Here is a 19857-nt window from a genome sequence, read left to right as displayed (position 1 = left end):
CTAGAATAAGGAAATATAGAGAGAACTGAGTCAGCATTTGTGATGGGATTTTGTTTAGATGAGTGTGTATAAGGATCCATTGAATTACTGGAGAAATATTGATAATATTAAGCATCTGTTTATACTATTTTCTTATTCTCTATTTGAAGATAGCAAAAGAATTCATGACATTTCTTGATTCTTTTTGGCATTTTCCTTTATGTCTTTATGTTTTCCTGTTTCTCTATCCCTTCTCTTTCCTCCCCCACCCGATTCTATCTGATTTTAATGATATTAAAGATACAAAGAAAACTACACATGCAAAACTCCTTATTCACAAGATTCTCTCTTACAGTTTATATAACATATTTTGTTTCCTGTGTGAACTAATAGTTTGCCTGTTAAAATCAAATAACATTTCATGGGTCCTTCAAGAAAACTAGTATCATTCTCATTAAGTTTTAGATTTTTGTCTTTTTTTTTAATGGTGGCATGTATTATTCTGATTAGTTTGTCAGGATAATGACCTTAAATTCCAAAAAGCTATTATAGAGGAGTATAAGCTCTGGAACATTCTACTAAGCTAAAAAGACTAGAAGAATAGACTGGGTGATGGACAGAGTCAGTCATTTGAGAATTATCTTAGCCAAGTTCAGAGAAGCTCATCACCATATTGACCTCAGGGTGATGAGTTTTCTGCCAAAGCTACTCTCAACTTAACTTCTATGTAGTCATAGAGGAATTGTAATTAGCACTGGTAGAGGGATTATTTGCACACTGATGAAATAGCATGTTACTGAGATATTGAGGTCTATGAGTGGTGACAAAGAGTGGAGTTCATGAATGAGATAAAAAAACACATCAGGATACAGCAAACTTGTTCTTAAAATATATGGCAGGTTGATTAGTTACTTGAATTGAATCAATTCCTATTTCATTTGAGTACTTAATGCTTCCAACTCTCATTTCCTTTTCCTTTCTTCCTTAGTGATAGAATTTTTTTCTGAACTCATACAGAAGAGGTCTTAGCAACATGTTGGGAACTTCTGGCTTACTCTGACCTGGGGATGTAGAATTTGGAATAGTCCCTGGAAAAGGTTGACTCAAGTTGTATGGCAGATAACCTGGATTTTTACTGGCCCTGGCAGCCCTACTGGGATAGCATGTTCATAACAACAAAATACTAATGGGTAATTTTTCCACAGACCTTGGCACTAGCTTGACGTCTTTCATCAACAGGCATTTTTCCACCTTCTTTTCAACAGACGTGCTCATGTGGACCAGACAAGCAAAAGTCTCCGTCCCAATGCTTGGGTTTCAGTACATCATGTCCCTTTGATGCTATCTCAGAACAGTGGTAATATGAAGGATTCTGAAATAATAACAATAATGAGGATTTTGGTTTTGGAAAAGGAAAGGAGGGAAGATCAGCTTTGGAAAAGGCTAAGGGAGTTGCCTGGAAACTGGTCCTTGATCAGATTAGAATCACAAATATGATTCTATTATGTTGGATTCTTTTACACTATGAAAACAACTTCATAGAACTTTCAAATGATTCTAGGATCTGTATTTTGAATTAGCAAAACAAAATAGCACCAAGTTTTTTACAACACCTGTATGCAAATAACACCTGTGCATTTGATTTGAATCTGCCAGCTACCAACTCTCATTATGTGAATATAAAAGTCATAGGACTTGGATTTGAATCCCAGCTCTATTATTCAGAAATTCCGTGACCTGAAGCAAATCCCTCAATCCAGAGGTGTCAAATATGCTGCTTGCAGCCCTGGACACTTAAGAGTGTGGTCAATCCAGATTTAAATGTAATTAGGAGGCAGCTAGATGGTGAAGTGGATAGAGTACCAGCCCTGTGGATAGAGTATTGACCCTAGAGTCAGGAGGACCTTAGTTCAAACTTGACCTCTTACACTTACTAGCTAAGACCCTGGGCAAGTCACTTAACCCTCACTGCCTCCAAAAATAAGTAAATAAATAAATGTAATTGGGAAATGGTCAGCAAAATAAGAGTTAAAATGTACATAGATAATGGCAATGTGAGGTATTCTAAGTCAATATGTAGCCTGAAGGAATCTGTTTCTATTTGAATTTGACATCCCTGGACTTCAGTTTCATCATCTGCAAAACTGAATTTAGACTAGATGAATTCTAAGGTCAGTCACCTCTACCTCTAAATCCTATGCCTCTGTGTTACTGATGATAGTGGGGAAAATGGGGGTTGGGAGTATTCCAGAAGAATAGAAGGCATAGTCCTTGCTCATTAGTAGGCTATCATCTAACTTGGTTTACATAAAAATGTATTATCCTAAAATATATAGAACATTTTCTAAAATATATAGAACATGTCCTAAAATATGTAGAACAGATTATCTTCTCATTTGTGTACATAAAAAGTATACAATAAAAAGACTTAAAACAGCAATAAATGAATGTTTGGTACAGTATTCATGGAGCACTGAAATAATGAGGGAACACATGGCATAAAAGTTATGGAGGAAGGTAGTTTCAGTCTAGAAAGGCCTCCTGGGTAGGGTGGGGTAGAATGGAGTAGGGTTTATATCCCACAATGGTATGGTGGAGATGTCTTAAAGTCTATCAGTGTTCCTACTCCATTTGTGACTTAGCAGCTTAGTTTTACAGAATGACCTGAGGCTCTGAAAAATTAATGGCTTGACCATGGTCACATAGTTAGTGTCAAAGGCAGAATTTGAATCCAAGCCTTCCTAATTCCAAGCCCAGCACTGTATCTGCTACCGTTCTCATTGTGACATGAAACAAGCAAGATCTTGATAAACACTTTCAATTCAATTAGATATATGGTAGTGCAATGTATAGAGTGCTGGGTCTGGAGTCAGGAAGATCTGAGTTCAAAGCCTGCCTCAGACACTTAACACTGTGTGAGTGACCTTGGGCAAGTCACCTAACCCCAATTGCCACGACTTCCCCCTCCAAAAAAAAAGTATGTTCCTCCTCCACTTGAGTTTCCCCTAGTTACAATTTCCATAATTTGGGGGATGGGATAGAGCCTGGATCTGTGAGTTTATTGGTTTGGGGAATTCCTAGTACAGAGGCAACTCAGTGGCTCACTGGATAGAGAGACCAGCCTAGGGTCAGGAAAGCCTGAGGTCAGATTGCCCTTAGACATTAGTTGTGTGATACTAGGCAAGCCACTTACCTGCTATTTACCTGTTTCTTCATCTATAAAATGGATCTTGAACCTAGGTCTTCTTTACTCAGAAGCAAGGTCTTAAATCTGCTCCACTTTGCTGCTGTTCTCAAGCTTTCAGAAAAACCTACCTTAAATATCACTGGTGTCACATCTTCCTCATTGCCCACTATATCCAGATCAAATACTTTAGTTCAATTCATTTCAGCAAACATTTAAGCACCCATTGTATTCAAGATGTGCTAAGTGAAGGGAATTTAAAAAAACCCACAAAAACATAAAAAAAACCCAAACATGTCTCTTATAATGTAGCGATGTGGTGGAAGAAAGCTCTTGAACTAGGAATCAAGAGACCAAGTTTATATCCAAGCCTTGACCCTTTTACTAGCTTCATGACCCTTGGTAAGTCACTTGACCCCTCTGTTTCTGTTTTCTTATCTGTTAAATGAAGATCATCATACTTGCAATACTCACACAGGTCATTGTAAAGAATATGCTTTGATAGCACTATATAGATGTGACTTATTATTAGAGACATGGTCTTTGTGGAGAGGTTTGGGGAGGGTCTTGAGGAGGATCTTGATGGAACTGAGGTTAGACTCCAAGAATGGGATTAAGGGTGGGAAATAGCTGAAGACTACCTGGAGGTGACAGACAATGGATGGGTAGGCTAGGTTAAGAGTACTAGAGATTTGGGTCTATTGATAATGCAAGGCTTATGGCCTCAGGCAAACACCTATCAAGGAAGATTCAAGGGGGTTCCTAGAGCCTGTACTCCATCAGCAAGACATAGGTCAGAAAGACTGGAAATGGCCTTGAATACAGTGGGAGACCTTGACCTTTTTAAATTAAAGTCTTTCCCAGATCTCAGTTTGATTGAGGCAGTGCCCATTCAATGATTAAGGCTAGGTAAGAAATGAGACAAAGAATGGCCTCTTTTACTTAGTTAAAAAAAAAAATCAAATCTGGGAGGGGAAGACTCTCAGGGTTTCTAGCTGGAACAGAAAACAATTGCTATTTACACTCACGCTGATCCATCAAAACCCAAACAAAGACCAAAAGAGGCTTGGATTGGTACTTATTATTGGCCAATCAATGAGAGTCAGAGTGGTTTTAAAACATAGTCAAGAAACTCCATTTCAATCTGAATGGGCTTTATTAAAGCCTGGTTTAATGGAGCTCTATTTCAAGAAATTTATGTTCCTTTGGGCAGAGCACCCATATGTAAGTATATGATTCCCCATGGGGGGGGGGGGAGGAAGGAAGGAAGGGAGGGATCAGCATTGCCCAACTGGAACTGGCTGGTTGGGTCCCCAGTGGGGCAGCTGCTATTACTCACAGATTGTTGTTTGTCATCTTCCCCAAGAGGACCAAATAACATCTGGAAGGTGATGGAGTCAATAAGTGCCAGAATTATAATGGAGCAAAGTGATTAGAAATCTTTTTTTTTTTTTAGTAGAAACAGTCAGTATGATTTCAGTATTTCTTTTAGCAACTTTCAGTCAGTTTAGAATAGGAATATTTCAGCCAATTTGGAATAAATCAAGAAAGAAGGGAGGAAGGGAAAAAAAAAACACTTTGGTGCCCTACTATATGCCAGGCCTTGCACTAAGTACTTTACAAATATCTCATTTAAACCTTGATAAGTGCTATTACTATCCTCATTTTACAGTTAAGAAAACTGAGACAGACAGGGGTGTTTTTCCTAAATTCTTGAAGCTAGTAAGTTTCTAAGGCCAGATTTGAATTGTCTTCCTGACTCCAGGCCCAGTCCTTTATCTGACCATCTTCCTACCTGATCTGGGGTTCTCCTCAGGCATTCCAATGATCCTCTCAACTGGCCTTTCATTGTTGATACCCAATCTTCCAATTTTCTGTTACCCATAACCTAGCCCAACCTCCAGATTGCCTCTAGCTATTCCCCACCTTTGATCCTATCTAGACTTCATTCTCCCTTTCACTCCTGGTCCATGGCCCTTCTCTGTTACCTCATAGTCATTCAAGCCTATTGGCCATCAGGATCCTCTCTAGACCCCTTCTCCAGTCACCCCAGACTACTGGGCCACTCCTAGATCCCTCCCACAGTCTTTCTGTGTATAAGATCCATCCTGTTTCCATGAAAATGCTTACATTCAATCTGGCCTGCTTGCATTAGAGATACAAATGCTGGGATTTCCTTAAGAGTCTAGCCAATGAGGGTGGCTAGGTGGTTCAGTGAATAGAGCACCGGGCCCTGGAGTCAGGAGGACCTGAGTTCAAATCTGGCCTCAGACACCTAACACAAAAACTAGCTGTGTGACCTTGGGCAAGTCACTTAATCCCAATTGCCCTGCTCACCCTCCAAAAAGCAAAAAAAAAAAAAAAAAAGTCTAGCCAATGCTGAGATTCCTTAAGACTCTGGCCAGTATAGGGGCGGCTAGGTGGCGCAGTGAGTAAAGCGCCGGCCTAGAGTCAGGAGGACCTGAGTTCTGTTCCTGCCTCAGACACTTAAGACCCACACAAAAAAACTAGCCATGTAATCTTGGGCAAGTTACTTAACCCCAATTTCCCTCCAACAGGAAAAAAAAAAGACTCTGGCCAGTATAGCAAGTCTTTAATAAACCTTGTTTTTCTTTGAAAGAAGACTTGGGTTGAATTCATTCAAGCAGGACCTATATGTCACTATTTTTGGGTCCCAGCACCCCTAAACCTCAACATATCCACTGTGCTCTCTCCAGAAAAGGTCCATAGAATAACAGAATCTCACTTAGATGAGACTTCAGAAGTCATCTAATCTAACCTATATCTGAATGGTTACATTCTCTATATTGGCCCTGACAAGGATATAATCTTTGCCTCCCCTGAAAGATTTCCAGAGATGGGGAACCCATTACCTCCTATTCCACTTTTAGATAGCTCTCATTTTAAAGATTTCTTTATCTTAAAGACCTGCCTTTTTGAAACTTCTAATCAATTCCTCCTTTTTCTGCCTTTTGGAGCCTATTAGAACAATTCTGTTTTTTCTTCCACATGACTACATTTCAGATTCTTTAAGACCACTATCATGACTCCCCCAAATTTTCTGTTAACTGTTGCTCACATAAGATGGTGGTCCCTTTGGAAGTAGAGTATGCACCTACTGTTCATATCAGGTTAGCCTCTGGCAGCTGTAGGGAGTTGCTAAATTCCCCCCATCTTTTCTTCTTACTACTGGATGACTAGTTTTCTGCTGTTCATTCTTTCAGTCAAAAACAGCTTTTTCCTTATCTGAGGATCTGATGTCACCAAGATATCTTTAAATGTTCAGAATTTTTGGAGGCATAAGAAATAAAAGTGAAATCTAGGCCTTGAGACCATGGTGGGTGACTAAAGTAGAGTGAAAGAAGAGGTCCAGGAAATTAAGTTTACAAAATGCTATTTGTGGGAAAGTAAGGTATTAGAAGGCTTAGCAATTTGGACATTGAAAGCTTAGGAAGACATTAGCAAGGGAAGGGGTAGAGAGGAGAAATGTAATTTCTGCATGCATTTATTAAGTGCAAGGTAAAGGAGATTTAAAGATTGAAAGTAATTATAACATCCTCTGCTCTCAAAAGGTTTTCATTCTTTTATGGAAACTATGATTTATACACAAATAATTATAATACTAGGTAGCATTGTGATCTAAACTTTGAGACAAGAAAGGATATTTGCCTCTGGGAGGATTAGGAAAGGTTTCTTGGGTGAAGGAACAGGGGTAGAATGTATTGTTGGAAAATCTCTGTAAATTGAGGCAGAGCAAAGTGAGTAGACCTAGGACAGTTTCAATGCATCCTAATCTTAAACTTATTAGTTTGGAATTCTTGTTTCATTCTGAATGAGCCTAAGACAAAGCTAATGATTTAAAGCAGGGTTTCTTGATTTTTTGTTTGTTTGTTTCATGTACCCCTCTGGAAAATCCAAAGGCTATGAGCCTTTTCTCAGAATTTTTAAGTGATTAAAATGAAATACATAGCCTTACAAAGGAAAACAATTATATTAAAATGCAGTCATCAAAATATTTTTAAGAAAGTTCACAGACCCCAGTCTAAGAACCCCTCCCTGGTTTAAAGGACAGACTAATTAAAAAAAAAAAGCATTTAGAATTTCGGAGACTAACTTTTCTCTACCTTTTTGATTGCCACATTAGCCTGAAAATCCCACAAAACCAGGGTGATTGCTAGAACAGCAGCTATAGGCCAGAAGGATCCCCAAACATACCTTTCTTATGACAGTCAATTTCCAAGCCAGACCTTGAAACTACAAAACGAATATTCAGGCACATCCGAATATGGTTTGTGTTTGATACTTTAACCGGGTAAAAGTTCTTAGGTGATGTTTTTGCTCTTAAACTTTAATCCTCAGTAATTATTCCCTATGAGCTCAGGTTAGCTGAAATCACCCTTCTTTTCCAAGTGTTTTAAATTTCTGGAAAATTCATAAAGTGAAACGTATACCCATTTGGATTATTTCATGATTGCCGCTTTGTCTCTGTATTCAAATTGCATATGCTATTTTGACACTGATATAGTACTAAATCTTTTAATTAATATGCCTAATCTTCATTTTACTGAGCTCTTTTCTTTCTTTCCTCTTATCCTCAGACCCAGTTTGAACTGAGGGTATTCCACATTAGGGGAGAGCACGCAGTAATAACGGCAAGACTAGAAGAAACCATTGAAAATCTCAAGTGTGAGTTAGAGCACCGGTTGAGTGGAGGATGTGAAAAGACAAGAGATGCTTGCATCTCTACAGAAGATGATTATCCACCAAAGACCTTCCGAAATGTCTACATACAAACTGACAGAGAGACATTTTTAAAACCCAGTGAAGATGAAAGCAAAACCATTAAAACTAACCAAATAGTACCCAAAAAACTGAATATCTCCTCTCTAAACCACATATCTCCCCCAAATGACAGCAAAGATATCTCTTCAACCCTCCAGTCTTTAGAAAGTTGCTCATCTGGTCAGCAAAAATCATCTCCCCCTCCTGCCCCTCCACTATCAACAGTAATCCCTCCACCTCCTCCCCTTCCAACAGGAGTTGAGCCTCCACTAGTAACTTCACAATCAAGTGCTGGGTCACCACCACTTCCTCCTCCTCCACCACCCCCACCACCTCCTCCCTTACCTCTAAGTTCTGGGAGTACTCTTCCCCCTCCCCCCCCACCCCTTCCTGTCCCACCACCTCCCCCCAGCACTGGGCTACCCCCTCCACCTCCTCCAGCTCCTCCAGGGACTGGACCACCACTTCCTCCTCCCTTCTTTGGAGGCAACACATCCTTCACCCAGATTCCTAGAAAGCCTGCCATTGAACCCAGCTGCCCCATGAAGCCTCTGTACTGGACAAGGATACAAATAAGTGGTGGAAGGTAAGGAAAACTCTACCAGGACATCTAAAATTTGGCTTCTGCTTGTAAAATTCCCAAGAGCTTCCATTCCTTGTAGCTCTATACCCGTACATTGTGTAGTATAACTTTTATCACACGCATGATTCCTAAGTCCTGTGTGTGGGAATCTTGGTGATGATGGGATACTTTTGGAAGGAGTGTCGGTTGCATTTGGCAGACCTTAACTGGTCTTTTCTTTATTAAATCTTTGGTGATGGTATGCCAAGCAATGATCTTTGAGCAGGCACACCCCTTCCTGCCAGCTAATAGATCATTTTTAGAGACTGGACCTGGGTGTGTCACTGTGGACTATGAGAGAGTGAGAGTAAGAAGACCAATTCTGCAGTAGATAATAAGGATTTTGATGATGTCTTTTGAAAAATATTTTGAAAAGCAGAGATTTTTCAGGTAGAGGGGTGCCTTTGTGCTGGAAAATTCATAAACATGTATGCTGCTCAACTAGAAGCAACTAGGTGGTAAAGTGGAGAGGGCATTAGGCTTTGAGTTGGGATGACCTACATTCAAATCCAACCTGACACTTGCCAACTGTGTGATTCTGAAAAGGTCACTTTAACCTCTAGGTCTGCCTCAGTTTCCTCAACTGTAAGATGAGCACCTACCTCCCATGATCAGATAAAATAACATTTATAAAGTGCTTAGCACAGGGCCTGGGACATAGTAGGTACCTAATAAATGCTCATTCCCCTCCCCTCCCCCTCTCCTTCCCTTCTCTTCCCTTCCCTTGATACAAATAAATTTAAATTTCGGGACCAAAAGGGATATGAGAGGATACAGGATGAGTGAAGAAAGACCAGATGATTTTTAAAATTAATTTATTGCAAAATTATCTTAAAACTATGTCCAGTATACTCTCTAGGAAAAGCAGAATGGTGTAGTGGAAAAATTACTGGTCTGAAAGTCAAAAGCAAGACTTGTATTCAAATTGTACTTTCACCTCTTACTAATTGTGTAAGTACATGTTATTTATTAGCCTTTCTTTGGCCCTCAGGTCCCTCATTTATACCTTTTGAGATGATTGTGCCTTTCTCATAGGATTGTTATGAAGACAATATATATATATATACATAAAAATCTCATTTGATCTTCAAAATAATGGTAATAAAAATAATAGCTCATAAGACTTGCAAAGATATATATATTACCATTAGTTTTCCAAAGAAGTATTACTTTGTGGACCTAGGCAAACACCTTTTTTGTGTTATAAAGACAGTTATGAATAATATTTATTTAGTTAATAATAATAATAATTGCTAGTATTTCTATAGCACTGTGAGGTTTGCAAAGTTTTATAAATATCTCATCTTATTTGCACAACAATGTTAGAAGGTAGGTGCTGCTATTATCCTGAATTTATAGATAGGGAGACTAAGGCAGACATGTTAAGTGACTTGCCTAGAGTCACACAAATAGTAAAGGTCTGAGGAAGTATTTGAATTCAGCTCGTCCCAACTCCAGGGCCAGTACTCTGTTTATTTTGCTACACAGTTACCTTAGGTTATTTGAATATTTCCATTTAAACCAATTTTCATAGAGATTTTTGAAACTTACTTCTTTATTGCCCATGAGATTGATGGATGATGTACAGCCTAGTAATGTCTCTCCATAGCTTCCACCTTCCAGTATTTACCAGTTCTCCTTGACTGCCATCTGTTCTACATCTTCATTTGTTAACAGAGCTTGAGTCTGATTATAGGAGATGGACCTAATGTCAGGGTTGAAGGGGTCACCATATTTCATCATGTAATTGCCACATTTGTGAGGTGATACTTCTCATGGTCTTCCTCCTCCATAGATTTTTTGCAAATTAAACCAATGCTACCCTCTGCTACCATGAGAATTTATGGGAAAGAAGGAATAAGAATTATACAGGATGGGAGACAAGGAAAGGTCATAATCTGTGCAGAAGTAGCCACACTGGTCAAAATCCCAGATCTACCAAAATACCAACTCCCACATTGTCTTGCCACTATTTTCAAGCTAAAACTAGTAGGAATTGAGTAATACCCAGATCCAGATAAAGACGTTGTTGAATGACAATCAGTATTCAGTGTATGTTGTTTTTGTTCATGCCGTGGTATAGGGCAAACCACATGTTGATGCCTGACACAATCAAGGGGACTTCCAGGTTACAGCAGTAGAAAAACATTACAAAGGAACCGGGGTGGAAAATGTTTTAAATATTACCCAGCAGGTGAACAGCCTGGTCTTAGCCTATCCCAAGTAGCAATCTGGAACCTTTCTTAAACCCACCATTAATAAAAGAATAGAAACTAGATCTTATTCTGGGCAGCTACTTTTTAACCTTGCAATTAAATGTTGAAGCAAGTATGCCTATGATCCTGAACTAACCACACCCAAAACTCAAGTGCTCCTGGCAGTCTCACCTAAAGTCAAAGTAAAGGCTCCTAGGAAATAACTTTCCAGCACATTTATTTTGAGTGATTTTCATTTATTTGGCATTTTCAAATCCAAGTGGAGAAGCACTCAAGGCTAATAGATTTCATCTCGCAGCCACATAATGCAGTTCTCGGATCGTATTTGTTTCCATTCCCGCGTGTGTCTAACTAGTCTTTTTCCACATTCTGTCCCACCTGCTTTCATTATCAGTGGGTAATGGTAGAGCCTTGTAACAACACCACTGGGAGAGACAGACTCTGCTTCTGCTACTCAATCTGGGTTAAATACAGGCCAGAGATGATTGTTGTCTACATTTTTTCCTCCTTATGTATTGTACCATTTTGAAAAGGGAAACAATTTAATATTAAAACTCTCATTAGTTTCAAAAGAAATCTAGTGCTTCAGTTTTGAGAGAAACGAAAAGCATATGAATCTATTTACAAGTCCCAACCAGAGGCATCAGGAGAGGCTGACTCAGTAACAGTTTCAGGCAGTGAGCCACAATGTATGAAGTCTGGGTCAGGGAGTGGGGGGACATTTCTCTCTGAATGAGCCATTGAATATATTGAACATGGTCACTTTCTTCCTTCACTGAACTGGGTGTTTTATGATTTATTATGGTCCCACTGGACTATTTTTTCACCACTAACACCCTTGATTTAAACCAAAATACACTGTGATTTTATGTCATTCATATTCTGTCTTGGATGGGCTCTTTGAAGAGGTGAAATGTTTAATGTTAGTAGGCAACCATATTATACCACATTATATAAAAAAAAAACCAAATATGGATCTGTTCCTTGATAACTGACACCCTAAATAGGATGTATATAATTATACACAGCCACATACACATTTTTGCATCTCTGTGTATATGCTACTATTTTTCTTATTTCTGGAGAGATAGCATCATACTCTGAAAGCACTGTTGTTATTGGAGTCTGAGAAACCTGGGTTTGAATTTTAGCTCTGCTGCTTAGTATTTTGGTAAACCTAGGCAAGTCACTTAATCTCTCTACTACATGGTTTCCTCATTTCTAAAAATGAGAAAACTGGACTAAATGGACATTGATATCCCCTCCAATTCTAAATGTGATCCTAAATAATGCCTGTTTTTGAGTAGAAGAGAAATCCTCTCCTAGCCCATCTGATTTGCTTTCTAAGTATTTAGATTTAACAAAACAAACTTTTTTTTAAAGGGCTACTTTCAGTAACATTGGAAATAATGTCTGATTTGTCCCATTTTCTTATGTTATTAACAATATATTAATTAATTAGACACTAATGACAATAGTAGCTCACATTTGTATACTACTTTAAGGTTTGAAAGAACTTCTTATGCGTTATTTCACTGTATGCTCCTGTTATTGTGAAGCTACAATGAGATAATTGACCCTGCTTGAGACTTGTAAAAATAAATATTATCCTCAGTTTATAGAGAAGGAAACTGAGGCTCAAAAAGGTTAAATGACCAACCCCAGAGTTACATAGCTGGTACATATCAGAGGCAAACCTTTAACCAAGGCTTCACTATATATCCAAATATATAGCATAGCAATCTGTCCTTATTCTCCAGTTTGATGGGTTCAGACGGTCTTGTGGTAGATACTTGATGGAGTCATCGAATAACCCAGTCCAAGAGGTATCTGTTACCATTTCCACCAAATGAGACAATCCTTAACTAAGTTTTGTTATAAAAAGAATATATAATTCCTCTTGTCCAGTTCACAACTGAGTAGGAAACTGGGAATGAGTAGGAAACCCCTCCTCAGAGACCCTTACAAGTGACCTCCAGCTTCTGTTTGATGACTTCCAGGGATACCTCTCCAAGCAGCCCATTCCACTTTTGGATAGCTCTAAGATAGGATGTTTGAGTTTTTTTTTTTCTTTTATTGAGCTATTGTTGTTGTTCAGCGGTTTTGGTCCTGTCCAACTCTTCTTGACCCCATTGGGGATTTTCTTGGCAAAGATACAGGAGTGGTTTGCCATTTCCTTCTCCAGCTCATTTTACAGATGAGGGAACTGAGGCAATGGGGATTAAATGAGTTGCCCAGAGTCGCTCAGCTATGAAGTGTCAGAGGCCAAATTTGAACTCGGGAAGATGAGTCTTCCTGACTCCAGGTCTACACTCTATTCGGCTTCTATTGAGCTAATGTTGAACAGTTAGGTGGCATAGTAGATAGGGTGCTAGACTTGGAGTCAGAAGAACCTAAGTTCAAATATTGCTTCATATGCTATACTAGCTGTGTGGTCTGGGCAAGTCAATTTTTCTTAGCTTTAATTTCCTCATCTCTAAAATGGGAATAATATAGCACCTGCCTCTCACTGTTGTTATGAAGATCAAGTGAATTAACGATTGTAAAGTGCTTTGTAAATGTGCCAGGTGCTATATAGGTCCTAGCTATATCATCATCAATAAAAAATTTGACCATTTTTTCTACCCATTTGTTCTTTCTTCTTCCCAATGGGGACAGGCATTATTTTTGTTTAGTCATGTCAGACTCTTTATAACCTCATTTGAGGTTTTCTTGGCCAAGATACTGGAGTAGTTTGCCATTTCCTTCTCCAGTTCATTTTACAGATGAGGAAACTGAGGCAAATAGGGGGAAGCGACTTGCCTTGGGTCACAAAGCTAGTATTTAAGACTGGCTATGAACTCAGGAAAATTAGTCTCTGTCCATTCTATCCACTGTGCCACCTAGCTGCTCCTGGTATAAGCATAGCATTAATCTATAGTCTAATATTTTCACAAGACAGCCTTTAATAAACTTGATACTTCTATCTTCGCAGTACTGCTGCAATTGCCTTCTTCGGATTAAAATCCTTAGTTGTTTCCATCAGTCCTGGTCACTGGCATGGTTTACCTTTTACCATCTTGGTTTTTATCCTCTGAGATGTGGTTCTTCAAAACATAATAGAGAACTCCAGATGTGGTCAGACCAAAGCAAAGTACATTGATACTTTAATCCCCCTCATTCTCTATACTGTGCTTTTCTATTAGTATAGCCTAAGATTGAATTAGTGTTTTCGACTGCCATGTTATACTACTGACTCATTAAGCACCACACTAAAACCCTGAAATCCTCCCATGTTTTTCATATGAACTATTGTCTAGCCATGTCAACTTATCCTGCCCTCTTAGGTTCCTAGACCAACTGGCAGCAAAAGATTATTTTAACTTCTTATGTGGCATTAATAATATTAGCTAAGGGAAGAAAAAAGAAAGAAAAATGTCTTTCTGACATTCCTGTGCTTAGGTTAGTCCTAAGCAACCTTTTGAAATAGGTGGTTTATCTTAGCTACTCCCAACTCTGCTTCCGATCCCTCTCATTTCCTAACGCCCTGCTCTCTAGCATCCTAGGCATCCTTTTTCTGATGAGTTCTTAAAGTGCTGAAGCATCTCTAGACCCTAAAGCCAGCAAGCACTTATTAATTGCTTACTATATGCCAGATACTTTGCTAAATGCTAGGTATATAAATATGAGAAAAAAGTAAAACGGTCCCTGCCCTCAAAAAGCTTACATTTTAATGAGGAAGACAACATATAAAAGGGAACCAGTGGGAGGAAAAGGGAGAATGGGGGTGAAGGCAGAAGCAGAGCCCAGGGAAGAATGAAGGAAACCACCCTGAAAGTATTTGATACTAGAAAACTACTTCCCCTTAATGGAAACTCCCATTCCCTCTGTACCAATATCTCAGCTGAGTGTTGGAAAGAAGTAATCTGATAGAAATACTTTAAGTTTATGAAATAGTAGTTGTTGAATGCTCCTGAGTAGTATTTGAAGCTTTCATTGGCAACCAGGGGGCAGCAGTGGCTACTGATACAGCACTGTACCTGGAGTCAGGAAGACCCTGGGCAAGTTACTTAAATGACTGACTGCCTCAGTTTTCCTCATCTATAAAACAGGAATAATAATATCTTCTGTCTCCCAAGATTGTTGTGAGGAAAGATAAGATAATGTTTGTAAAGCACTTTCTAAACCTTAACACATTATAAAAATAGTAGCTGTTATTATTATTATATCAAGTCCAAATGAATTTTTAATTACTGAATTTGCAACCAGTACAAAAAGCTGTAGTAAAACAGTAGCAACAAACAACATTAGGAAGCTGGGGGAAGATCGTTTGAGGCAAAGGGCACTACTACCCTGAGTCAGGTCAGGCATTTCTAGGAATCTGCCCCTATAGTTAGCTACCCTAATTAAGCTTTTCTTTACTTTTCTCTCCTTCTGAATCCATACATCCCCTAAAAGCTACTTTTCTTTTTTTCTTCCATGACTGCTATAACAAGAAAAACAAGGGTTTTTGATAGTAAGAGAACGAGCTGGTAGAGAAAAAGGGAGGAGGCAAATGCACCAGAGACTCGGGGTGGGTATTGCCTAGACTGAAATATGGATCACTCGTAAATTGGTGTTCTAGAGTAGTTCAGTTTTACCTTAGGTGGGTATAAGCAATCTCCAGCTGCAAATAAAACCAAGACATTATTAAAAGCCAATTTTGATGTGAGAGCAAGAAGAATATACTGGGGGCAAATTTTTAATTAGAGATTTTATTTTGACAATACCTTTGATTATTTTTTTTGTTTTGCTTTTTTGGAGGGGGGGGAGGCAGGGCATTTGGGGTTAAGTGACTTGGCCAAGGTCACATGGCTAGTAAGTGTTGAGTGTCTGAAGCCGAATTTGAACTCAGGTCCTTCTGACTCCAGGGCTGGTGCTCTATTCACTGTGTCACCTAACCACACCAATACCCTTGATTTTCTAAGAGTATATGTGGCAAAATTTTTGTTTTATTTTTCTTAAATTTTTGTAATGGTAGGTTCTAAGCCTCCATAGAAATTTTCAAGGAAGTGTGGAGGCTTGCTCATTTGACCTCACCAATCTGGTGGCTGAATCCTCAGTCATCTTTTTTATTGGACTCTGCCAAATCCATCATTTTGGCTACTTTCAAAAAACATCCAACATTTAGGATGTATGTTTGCTTTAATTCTACCCAATGTTCTGTTATGCCTTTCACCTTCTCTTAAGCCAATCTGTTGGAATGTGAAAAACAGAATATTTCCTAACTCTTAAGAGGGTTATTTGTTTAAAAAAAAATTAATTAGAAAAAGATCTCATCTCATTGTTTCACAGTCTCATTGATTTTAATTCATTATTTCACTTGATTTTTTTTTCTTTTTAAGCCAAAGTACTACACCAACCCTATGGGATTCCTTAGAAGAACCTGATATACAAGACCCAAGTGAATTTGAGTATTTATTCTCCAAAGATACCATTCAACAAAAGAAAAAGCCTTTGTCAGAATCCTATGAGAAGAAAACGAAGGTCAAAAAGGTACTGAGTAATTATAGTAATAGTCATTGTATTACTCCTCATATATGAGAATTAACTACATGTTGATTTGCTTACTTATCTTTTCAGATAATATTAGAGAAATTTTTGTGTTATAGAAGGAAATAAGGGAGTTTTAAAATTAAAGTAGTGAGAGTAGAAACTTGATTCCTGCTATGGTATTCAGAGGTCTATGAACTTTTGTGCAGCTTTACAGAGTATTTTACCTGAGCTCATAATCTAGGTCTATTAGTTTTGAATCAGCCTGTATGATTTCTTTAGTTCTTCAAAAAAGCACTTAAATTTAACAAAAGAACAAGCCTGAGAACATAGTATTCTCCTCTCCCAATCCTTCTCCCTCTCCCTCCTTTTCCTCCTTCTTCCCCTTCCCTTCTCCTGAGTAGTAGTATATTTACTATTTTTTTGATAGCTTTCGTTTTATTTTTATTTTATTTTTTGGTCTTTAGTAATTTGTTTACTTTTAGTTTACAAGATTCATTACCACAATTCCTTGAGTTTCAAATTTTCTCTCCCTCCCCCCATCCCCCATGGCGGCATACAGTCAAGTATAGTATCTGCAAATGCTTTCACATAAGGCATTAGTCAAGTTATAAAGAAGGATTGTAACAGATGGAATGAAGAATGGGAAAGAGGAAACAAAATCAAACAAGAGAACGAAAAAGGGCAGGTAGTTTGCTTCAATCTGGGTTCAATCGCAGTTCTTTCTCTGGATGTAAACCTCTCTCTCCATCATTAGTCTTTTGGGTTTGACTTACATCTCTGGATTGCTGAGTTGGTCGTCACACATATGTTGCTTCTGTAATTGTGTACAAATTCCTCCTGGCTCTACTCTTCTCATTCAGCATCAGTTCGTATAAGCCTATCCAGGTAAATATGAAGTCCATCTGCTCCTCATTTCTTATAGCACAATAGTATTCCATAACATGTACATACCACAACTAGTTCAGCCATTCCCCAATTGATGGGTACCCCCTTAATTTCCAATTCTTTCCTACCACAAAAAGAGCTGCTATAAATATTTTTGTACATATGGGTCTTTTTCCCACTTCTATGATCTCTTTGGGGTACAACCCTTGAAGTGGTATTGCTGGGTCAAAGGGCATGAAATTATTTATAGCCCTTTGGGTATAATTCCAGATTGCTTTCCAGAATGGTTGGATCAGTTCACAACTCCACCAGCAATGCATTAGTGTTCCAATTTGTCCACATCCTCTCCCGCATTTGTCATTTTCCTGTTTTGTCACTTAGCCAATCTGACTGGTGAGATGTGGTACCTCAGAGTTGTTTTGATTTGCATTTCTGTAATCAATAGTGATTTAGAGCATTTCTTCATGTGCTTATAGATATCTTTAATTTCTTTCTCTGAAAACTGCCTGTTCATATCCTTTGACCATTTATCAATTGGGGAATGACTTGTATTCTTATAGGTTTGGCTCAATTCTCTGTATATTTTAGAAATGAGTCCTTTATCAGAGGATATCCCTTTTAATCTTGGTTATATTGGCTTTGTTTGTACAGAAGCTTTTCAATTTAATGTAATCAAAATTATCCATTTTGCATTTTATAATTCTCTCTAATTCTTGTTTAGTCATAAAGTCTTTCCCTCTCCACAAATCTGACAGGTAAACTATTCCTTGTTTTCCGAGATTGCTTACAGTACCAACCTTTATACCTAGATCATGCACCCATTTAGACTTGATTTTGGTATATGGTGTTAGGTAATGGTCCATGCCCAGTTTCTGCCATACTATATTCCAGTTTTCCCAGCAGTTGTTTTTGTCAAATAGTGAGTTCTTATCCCCAAAATTGGGGTCTTTGGATTTATCAAACAATAGATTACTACAGTCATTGACTGCTGAATCTTGTGTGCCTAATCTAGTCCATTGATCCACTACTCTATTCCTCATCCAGTACCAAGTAGTTTTGATGACTGCTGTTTTATAATACACATGGTATATTTTCTATTAAGCAACAAAAAGATAGAAGGTTTTGATAGCTTTGTTGTTTTAAGACATTTGATAAAAGCATAGTTATTATGGGTAGAAGAAGCACACGACTAAGAGTCAATGGATATGGATTCAATTTCTCACTTACCCATGTGATTTTAGACAAATTATTTTTGCTGCCTAGACCTCAGTTTCTTCATCTGTAATAATAATAAATGATGATGATGATGATACTTGGCTTGTCTATCTCAGAGAACTTCAGAAATCAAAGGAACTTTAGCAGTTACCTATTCCAACCCATACTAGAGAGGAATTCTATAATTCTATTATCCATTAAAAACCCCTAAGGAGAAGGAGCCCCAACACCCCCAAGACCCCCTGCATGACTCTGGGATAGGTTGGAATTGTTAGGAATTTTTTTCTAAATTAAAGTCTCAGCCTTTTCTGAAGCTTGCCCCTGTTATTCCTAGTTGATTATGCCCCCAGGGCCAAACATAGCATGTTTAATTCCTTTTTCACAGGAAGGTCCTTTAAATGTTTGAAGATAGTTGAATTTGTTGTGCTGATTTTTTCCACCACTGTCTCCATCCAACACACCACACACACACACACACACACACACACGCACGCGAGCCACACACACCCTCTCAACTTTCTTCTGACAATTTGATAAGTATGCCATCTAGACTTTTATCCAACTTCTGGATACAAAATGTTCAATGACCAAGCTGGGTTTAATACGGAGTCCAGGGGCCTCACAGAAAACCACTTACCAACTTTATAGAGAACCATTAAAGACAACTTTTTGAGTCTACCCATTCAACCACTTTCAAAACTATCTTGTATTACTATCTTGTTGCTTTTTATTCAAACTTTCTGTAAGATTAATATGAGATATTTTATGAAATGCTCTGATAAAATCTAGGTAAACTATATCTACAACATTTACCTGATCTAACTGTCCAAAAAAAAAAAAGGAAATTTAATTTGGCATCATCACCTGTGTTTGATGGAGCTGTACTGGCTCTTTATAAACACCGCTTTCTTCACTGTCTTTTTCATGAACCACCACAGAATTTTTCTAGTGACCTATAGTTGGAAGGTTCTGCCTTCATCCATTTCCTCTCTTGTTTTCCACAATCTTAATTGCTTTTTTTGATCCTGAACTTAAAAAAATTATAACTGACAAAGTAGAGCAGATAATGAGAATTATATGTAAAGCTATGAATTTCCCTTATACCCAGATTGCTTTTCCTTCTAATTATAAAATCAACATGTTACTTCCAAAGATGTCCTATTTATCTGTTTACTCCTATGCATTATGATATATGTTTTATTTTGATTAGATATATGTTCTAGTCTATATTCTATATGTGTATACATACATATACATACACATACACACATATATTTGGGTAAAATGAGAGAATTGGACTAGATACTCCCTGAGATCTGTTCCAGTAAGATTCAATTTTATTTTCTTCCTTCCATTCTTCCTCTCTCTTTTTCTTTCTTTCTTCTTTCTACCTTCCTTCCTTCCTTTCTTCCCTCCCTCCTTCCTTCCTTCCCTCCCTCCCTCCTTCCTTCCCTCCTTCC

General features: G+C 38.2%; 1 protein-coding gene across 4 annotated transcripts in view; it reads left to right on the top strand.

Annotated features, from left to right (window-relative positions):
* Window positions 1-19857, top strand: part of FMN1 (formin 1) — a 493911-nt gene that overhangs the window by 260562 nt on the left and 213492 nt on the right. For all 4 annotated transcript variants that reach the window (XM_069097659.1, XM_069097661.1, XM_069097662.1 and 1 more), the window contains 2 exons: window positions 7762-8531; window positions 16147-16297. In XM_069097659.1, the coding sequence (XP_068953760.1) occupies window positions 7762-8531; window positions 16147-16297 (921 nt within the window). The remainder of the gene's footprint in view (window positions 1-7761; window positions 8532-16146; window positions 16298-19857) is intronic.

This window comes from Petaurus breviceps, unplaced genomic scaffold, assembly GCF_028583685.1.
Source record: "Petaurus breviceps papuanus isolate PSGF00001 unplaced genomic scaffold, PetGlider_PUasm1.0 37, whole genome shotgun sequence".
In the NCBI taxonomy this organism is placed as follows: Eukaryota; Metazoa; Chordata; class Mammalia; order Diprotodontia; family Petauridae; genus Petaurus; species Petaurus breviceps.
Note: the sequence above shows the minus strand (reverse complement) of the source record. Positions and strands in the feature narration are given on the sequence as shown.